The sequence below is a fragment of the Apteryx mantelli genome, chromosome 1 (assembly GCF_036417845.1).
Source record: "Apteryx mantelli isolate bAptMan1 chromosome 1, bAptMan1.hap1, whole genome shotgun sequence".
NCBI classification, from domain to species: Eukaryota; Metazoa; Chordata; class Aves; order Apterygiformes; family Apterygidae; genus Apteryx; species Apteryx mantelli.
In genome coordinates, this window is record NC_089978.1 from 1,351,609 (window position 1) to 1,359,688 (window position 8,080).

Genomic DNA, 8,080 nt, shown 5'->3' on the forward strand with positions numbered 1-8,080 from the left:
GTGCTTTTGCGTGGAGGTAAATGCCGCAGAGGTGGCAACGGGTGGTGGTGGGGAGGGCGGCCCATGAGCCGGCGGCAGCAGCGGTGGCTCTGGGCATTTTGCCCCGGGCCCCACCCTGACGCTGCGTCCCCTCCCTCGGGGTGCCAGGGCTGCTGGGCCCCTGGGTGCAGCCAATGGAGGGGTGCGTGAGGAAGAGGAGGGGCCCGATGGAGTGTATAAAAGCAGGGACGGGGAGAGCCGCTGGCCAGCGGGTGATCCCCTCGGGAGCGAGAGCCGAGACTTTCTCCGTACCTGCCTGCAGCTACACGCTACCCTCCATCCAACACCATGGTGCAGTGGACAGCTGAAGAGAAGCAGCTCATCAGTAACCTTTGGGGCAAGGTCAATGTGGCTGAATGTGGTGCCGAGGCCCTGGGCAGGTAGGTCGGGCTCCTGGGCACCAGGACAGAGATGAACCTGTTCCTTGGAGGATGTGTTAACATTGTCTGTGTCTCTGCTTGTGTCCCCCCATCCCTCTCTCCCCAGGCTGCTCATTGTCTACCCCTGGACCCAGAGGTTCTTTGCCTCCTTCGGGAACCTCTCCAGCGCCACCGCCGTCCTCGGCAACCCCATGGTCCGCGCCCATGGCAAGAAAGTGCTCACCTCCTTCGGGGAAGCTGTGAAGAACCTGGATGGCATCAAGAACACCTTTGCCCATCTGTCCGAGCTGCACTGCGACAAGCTGCACGTGGACCCCGAGAACTTCAGGGTGAGTGATGGTCCCATCCAGGGTCCCCCTGCCTGTCCCGTGGCCTGCCTCCACCCGCGAGCGTCTCCCCGTGTTTTTGGCTGCGTCGCAGTGCCCAAGCGTGGGGGCTTGCACTGCTTGGGGGGGGTGCAGATGTGGAGTTCCTGTCAGGAGGGGCCTCTCTGGAGGCTGGAGGGCAGGGTGAGGGGCAGGAGAGGAGGGAAGGGGCATCCTGCAGCATGGAAAAGCACCAAGGGCTGAGTGGCTGTGGTTACACACAAGCCATCTGGAGGGTGAAAGCAAGGATGGAAAGGAGAAGGAAAGGCGGTGAGGAGGTGGTTTAAGCACGGAAAGGGAGGAGGAGAGAAAAGTGAAAGCAGTTGTTGGAGCAGGAAGAGGTTTGAGCCAAGGGAAAGCAAAGAAGCAAGAGTGAAACCTGGCGTGGAGAGCAGCAATCATCGAGACGCAGCAGCTAGATGCCAAAAGCAAAAGAGGGTTGGGACTTAGAGGGAGAGGAAACTTGGGCTCCCACATCTCTGCGCCTGAGAATTTCCTAACGGGGAATAAACCCCGGCATCGGCCACCGAGGCTGGCAGGGTTTCCCCCAGGTCAGCAGGAGCTCCGCTGCTAATGCCAGGGCGCCTTGCACCACACCATGCACCAGCTCCCTGCCACTCAGCACAGGTACGCCGCGGCATCTTCTGCTTAGGAGAAACCCTCAAATGAAGTCAGAAGGGAGAAAGAAAAAAATTTCATCAACAAAATCCCTGGAGAAGTTTTGGTTACTCTTCTCCTGGTAGCACCAGAAGGAGTAAAGCTGGTCTGGGGTCAGTGGTGGAGCTGCAAAGGAGGTTTGGACCCAGTGGCTCAGTCTAGGCAGGGGCTGGTGCATTTTGTACTTTAGTGCATTGAAAGCGCAGCTTGCACTTCAGACAGAACACAAGGATTAATCACTTTTAAAAAGCTGAATCTTTAGAGAACAAGGTTTAAGGTACATCTTGAAAAGGATCAGAGGATCCAGGGAGATTTTTAAGCCTACAAAACACCTGGAGGTTTGCCCAGGGCTGGTGTGAGTGCTTGCAAGGGGATCTGAAGGCTCCCAAGCGCTGCTAACCTGGGGGTGTTTCTGTCCCTCCAGCTCCTGGGTGACATCCTGATCATCGTCCTGGCTTCCCACTTTGCCAAGGAATTCACTCCCGAGTGCCAGGCTGCCTGGCAGAAGCTGGTCCGCGTGGTGGCTCACGCTCTGGCCCGCAAGTACCACTAAAGCGCTGGCAGGAAAACTTCGCGAAGCGTTTTCCAGATACGTTTCAGTGCACTGGCTGAAATGCTGTTCTGGAGCCGACAGCTTGTAACAACCAAATAAAATTCATCCCGTGAAGTCTCCACTGCGTGTCTGTGTCTCTGCATGGCGTGGAGGGGTTGGAGGGCCAGGGGCATCCATGGGGTGAGCTCCAGGAGCGCAAGCATCTCCCTTCCAGGGAACGAACGACCAGCCTCTTTTGTTCTCTCTTGTCTCTTAAGGGATGGTGTGGGATTTACCTGCGCTCTGGAAATCATGAAATCTGGAAATCGTGCTCACACACCAGGAGCATTGGGTAGACACAGCTCTGCTACCACTACATACACGCACCACCACCCCCAGGAAAGTTTGCATTATGGAACCAGCCTGTGTTTTACTGTAAAGCATGGGTGTTTTTTGGCAGGTGTGGGGAGCTCAGGGGATTCTTTTTTTTTTTTAAGAAAGATAAACAAAGTGAAGACTTCGACCCACCCCAGCTCATCTCTGGCATGAAGCCTATAAGAAATGAACTGACTCATGCTGGCCTAGCAGCGAGCTGGGTGGGGGCAGTTTATAGATAAACATTTTGCACGTTGCTATCAAGACCTGTCCAGACCTTGTTTATGCGTTTCTTCTTCACCCTACACCACCCATTCTGCAGCTTTTTAGGGGCCCAATCATGCCAATAGCGGTGAATATTAATAATTTTAATAGTAATTTTCTGGATGTATCAGTGGATGCTCTGCGCATGCAAAGCTCTTTGGGCGTCCGCAGAGCAAGACTCCTTAGAGGAGTTTGTTCTTGGCGTGGGAGGCAACTCGGTCGTGCCCAAACTGAGCATGATTCAGCAAAAGCAGCTCTTAGCTGAAAGGACATGCTTGCATTTTAAAGAGAAAAAAGAGGGCATAGCTATATATTCCAGTATCTCTGCCACCCTGTCTATACTCTGTGCTAGACCTGCATTGCCTGCACCCATCGACATCCCCCCTCCTGCCCCGCTGAAAAGTGTCAAGCGAACCCCTAAATCCTCCTTCTTGCGCCCAGTGCTCTGGGGAAGGGGGACTTTGTTTCTGGTGTCAAGACAGACATGGAGTACATGAGAATATAATTTATGAACTGCTATTATTATTGTTGCTGTTGTTATTATTACTATTGTTACTTTTATTATTATTACTATTACTATTATTACTACTGTTATTATTACTATTGTTATTTCTACTAGCAATGATTATTATTATTACTACTACTACTATTATTATTATTAAGAATTATTAAGTGCTTTCCTCCCTGCAGAGAGGCCGGGCAGGCACAGTGTACACTGTTTTTACCAGGTGTCTGGGGCCACAAAAATTAGTCAGATTCTTCATTTAAATTGCTTATAGATTTCAGGCAGAAATGACTAAATTACTTGAACAAGTAGGTCTCCTCCAGCCACACTGGGATTTGTCTGGCAAACGAGGCCACCAGACCTGTCACTTTGGACCTCACGGGTGAGGAAAACAGGGAAGGAATGGGCTGCTCCCCCTTTCCTGCTATCGGGGCTCCCATTTCGGGCACCTCCCCCCCAGGACCAGAGGTTTCCACCCTCCAGGACCTGGCAGCCACTGCAGCACGGGGCAATGCCCTGCATGCGCTGCCAGCACCCATGGTTTTGCTCCCAGTCCTCAGCCCAGCTGGGGGATGATACCCCCCCCCCCGTTCCTATCCCCAACAAGCAGATCCACCTGGATGCATCAGATCCGCCTGGATGCATCCTCTCCTGATGCACATTTTGCCTCCTGTGCAATAGCAGCCCGGCCCACAGCAGCACCCCACCGCAGGGAGCCAGCAACCCCCCCCCAGGCGGCTAAAAGCGATGACCGAAGCAGCCGGGGCCGCCACGCTCTGGCCGGCTGCTGGCGCGGCTGATAAGACGGTGCGCGGTGCCAGCCCTCCCCAGCACAGGGCTGCCGGAGCCGGGGCACCAGCAGCAGCGAGGCTGCATTTTTCCTTGCTCTTCTGCTTCCCCCCCCCTACACCCGATCCCCATGCATGCAGCAAGGCAGCGTTCATCTCAATTTATCGTCATGCTCTAGCGCACCAGCCCACATACACTGAATTTTCTTGTCAAAAGACAGATGTTAGCAACTCTAATGAAGAATTTTCAGTCCTTCCTCTATGAAAAAAAAAAAACGTTCTACCACATAAGGGGAAAAGGAATATTATTAGACTGAAAAAATCTAGCTCAGTATTTTCCCTCTTTCAACTGATTTTCCTCCCCTTCCTGTATTTTCAGCAAAAGGCCAAGAAGACTCTTAGCAGGAGATGGAGGAAGGCAAGCCCAGTTCTCTGGACAAGAGCTTGGTCAGCTCTTTAGCCCTGCTGGGGCTTGGTCATGCAAACACCCTCCTCTTACACTGCATCTGGTCATCCTACCTGCTGGGAGAACAAGACCCAGAGCCTCTTACCTGTCCCAATCCCAATCCCATTAAAACCAGTAGGAAGCCAGCGGTTTACCCCCAGTGCACTGGGATCAGGCTCACAGCCCCTGTGTCTTCAGCAAGGACTCTGGTTCTTGGGGTTTTATCTAAAAAAAGAGTGCACTCAGGAGTTGCACAGGACGAGCAGTTCACCTGGGGTCCAAACACCTCCTCCTCCCAGAAGAGGCTGGGCACAGCCTGGCTGAACTCGAGGAAAGTGTAAAATGCACCAGCTTTGTCAGGGAGAAGCACTCTGGGGGCCGGACAGCTCCGAGCTGAGTTTTTGCTGCTTTTTGTGTCCCCCTGCAGCAGCAAAGCTTGTGCTAAAAGGCTGTTTTACCTGCCCTTTGTGGAAGCGGATTAAAGCAGACCTGGGGTGAGAAGGGGGATCCTGTTTGCCCCAGCCAGCAGCTCTGCATCTGCTTGGTCATGTTATAGCTGAGGGGAGGATATCTGGGGGAGCTGCTACCTATTCCCAAAGGAAAAGGAAAACACCCTGGTGAATTTCTGTTAGAGGAAGAGGAAGAATGATTCATGCAGAACTTTAGCCACAGAGCCTAAGCCCCCTTTATGCGATTATAATGTCCCTCACACTTCCTGGTGGTGCAAGGTGACTGCAGCCTTCCTGCAGCACATGTGCGTGTAGCAGAGTGGTTTGCTTGCGGCTGCCCGCTGGGTTGCTTTGCCGCCGGCTGCAATTTCATGGGGGAATTCATCACTTTGCTATCAGAGGCTAAGGCAGGGCAGAGTCCACCACTTGGAAGAGCCAAGGCACAAGGCTCCATGCTCCACTGAATCCCATCCGTGTGTTTTAAATTGCAGTGGGCTCCCACACAGTAGCTTGCGCGGCCCTCTTTCTGCAGAGGGGTCCACCCGTGGCAGCTGGAAAGGAGAGATGCCTGCCCAGCGGGGAAGGGATAAAGCTCTTGAACTCGGGATAACCCGAGGCCTCTTCTCAGCCTGCCACACCCCGGCTATCCCCTCTCTGCTCTCCTGCCATGCGGACCCCCCACCCCGGCCCCAGCCAATGACCCCGCAGCGCAGGACGGGGAGGAGCGGCCGGCAGCAGATAAAAGCCTCCGGGGGTCTGCGGTGCAGCTACAGGGTCTGTGTCCTCCTGCAGCTCTGAGCAAAGCCGCCTCGCCACCATGGTGCACTGGACAGCCGAGGAGAAGCAGCTCATCGCCAGCGTCTGGAGCAAGGTCAATGTGGAGGAATGTGGTGCTGAGGCCCTGGGCAGGTAGGTTGGGCTCCTGGTCCGATCTCCGCAGCTGTCCTGCATGCAGAAATGCTGCAGTTGCAGGCAGGGAGCGTTAACGGTGTCTGTGTCTCTGCTTGTGTCCCCCCATCCCTCTCTCCCCAGGCTGCTCATCGTCTACCCTTGGACCCAGAGGTTCTTCGCCTCCTTTGGGAACCTCTCCAGTCCCACCGCCATCATTGGCAACCCCAAGGTCCGTGCCCATGGCAGGAAAGTGCTCACCTCCTTTGGGGAAGCCGTGAAGAACCTGGACAACATTAAGGCAACCTACTCCAAGCTGTCCGAGCTGCACTGCGAGAAGCTGCACGTGGACCCCGAGAACTTCAGGGTGAGCGATGCTGGCAGCTAGAGCCCCTTCCCTGCAAAGTGTGGGGATCGCCAGGTTTTGCTTTGAACCTGGAGGGAGTGCCCACAACAAAGCTGTCCAGGGGGACTTTCTGTGGTCTGGTGGAGGCAGAGTCCCTGTGTAATACCCAAAAAAGACAACAGCTACTGCAGGACTGTTTGCAGGAGAGCAAATGACTTTCACAGAGTCCCATTTGTAGTACCAGTGGAGCACTGGGGAGGAGAAGGTATTGGAAGGTGCTTGGTTTGGGGACAAAAAAAGCAAACTCAGAGGAAGAAGCAGCATGGGTTGGAGGAACCTGTGGTGGAGGGAAGCTAAGCAGATCATTTAAGAAAATTATAGTTCCTACAGCAAGATAAGCAGCTAACCAGCTCCAAAATAAGAGAACAGATCCCTGTCTTGTCCAGTTTGGGCTGCCTGTCTGGCTGGCTCTTTCCCCTACACTTTAAAAAGAAAAAAAATTTTTGACAGTTTTCTTCATTTGCACTGAAATTAAAACATAAATATAAAGCATTTTGCAGAGTGGGGTTTAGGCCAAATTGCTTTAGGATGCCAAAAATGGGGGAAAATAGTTGACTTTTTTCAAAGTTTTTTTTTATTTCTTTAAAGAGCAAAGCACAAATTGGCTTCTCCAAATCCAGAGCTTTCTATGGAAAGACTGAGGATTTTGCCTTGGTAGTCCCAGGGAGCGGGGAGTGAGCCAGTCCCTGTAGCCAGTCTGCAGCACGTGGGCAGGAGGGCTGAGAAGGGACAGGAAGGTGTATAGCACGCAAGAGCCCTTGGAAAGGGGGAATACAGCCTCAGAGAGAAGTCAGGAGAAGGAAAATGTGGCCCTGTGGGCTGGAGGGTGCTGTCTGGGAGGGGATGGACGAGACGGGGTGGCAGGAGGATCCACTCACAGGCTACACGTGAGAAGGGCAGAGCAGAAGGAAGTTTGCAGCAGGAGAATTGGGGAGACAAAGTTTGCAGAAGGGAAAAAAACAGTTAATAATCAAAGAGAAATGGCAAAACAGGGTGGGGAGAAGCCAGGGAGAGAGCAAAGCCCTCCTTGCTGAGGTGCCTCCCATCCCCACTGCCGCAGTCAATCCGTGCAGCACTGCCCCGGCGGTGCCCAGTCCCTGCTCCTTCGTCCATGGAGGCACAACGCAGTGTCCACGCAGCACTAACCCTTCCTGTGCTTCCTTCTTTCTCCTCCAGCTCCTCGGAGACATCCTAATCATCGTCCTGGCTTCCCACTTTGCCAGAGATTTCACCCCCGCTTGCCAGTTTGCCTGGCAAAAACTGGTCAACGTCGTGGCTCACGCTCTGGCCCGCAAGTACCACTGAGCCTCCCGGGACCAGCCGGGTGAGGAAGAGTCCCTGCTCCACCATGAGTGCCTCCGGGCACGGGGAGATGCTCTTTGGGCACTGACATGCTGCAGCTGTCAAATAAATGCCTCCTGAGGCCGTATCTGCAGAGTGTTCCTGTCCCTGTGTGCTGGGGAGTGGCAGGGCGCAAGGGGGGGGGGGGGGGGCTCGTGCTGTCGATGCAGTGGTTTGCACGCATGGGTGGACGGGTTGCGGACCGGGAGTTTTCTTAACTCCGGAGAGTGCTCTCATGTGCGCGCCCATGCATGGTGGGTCTGGGAAGAGAAAACCCATGCAACGCATCTGCTGTGGAGCAACACGCTGGCAAAGGGCCCTGGTGCCCGAGAGCGTTTCAGGGTGGGTGATAAGAGTCATCAGGCATCACAAAGAATCCGCAGCTGTTCTCCCAGCTCTAGATTCGTGGGAAATAAGGTGAAGCCCACACTCTCCAGAGCACACACTTCCCAGTCAACCCGTCGCTCCCCGCCTTCCTGTCACTGTTCAGCACCCTCTCTCCCTTCTGTCCCTCCGGGAACTGGCACCTTCCTTACCCTCCTCTAAGTTTGCAGGAGATGCACTGTCTCTTTTTAGAGCAGTTGATATATTTAAGAAAGGAGAAAACCTGTGAACTCTTTTCCCTGGGAGGTCCAGAGACTGTCCA

General features: G+C 54.1%; 2 protein-coding genes across 2 annotated transcripts; both read left to right on the forward strand.

The window, feature by feature from the left end:
• The first annotated feature begins 235 nt into the window (after nucleotides 1-235).
• Nucleotides 236-2,113, forward strand: LOC106482754 (hemoglobin subunit beta). The gene is made up of 3 exons (XM_013940383.2): nucleotides 236-419; nucleotides 526-748; nucleotides 1,866-2,113. Exons 1-3 carry the CDS (start codon nucleotides 328-330, stop codon nucleotides 1,992-1,994), a joined length of 444 nt encoding a protein of 147 aa, XP_013795837.1. The 5' UTR covers nucleotides 236-327; the 3' UTR covers nucleotides 1,995-2,113.
• Nucleotides 2,114-5,557: 3,444 nt separating this feature from the next.
• Nucleotides 5,558-7,522, forward strand: LOC106482757 (hemoglobin subunit epsilon). The gene is made up of 3 exons (XM_013940386.2): nucleotides 5,558-5,708; nucleotides 5,832-6,054; nucleotides 7,270-7,522. The coding sequence occupies exons 1-3, from the start codon at nucleotides 5,617-5,619 to the stop codon at nucleotides 7,396-7,398; spliced, it is 444 nt and encodes a 147-aa protein (XP_013795840.1). The 5' UTR covers nucleotides 5,558-5,616; the 3' UTR covers nucleotides 7,399-7,522.
• The last annotated feature ends 558 nt before the right edge of the window (nucleotides 7,523-8,080 follow it).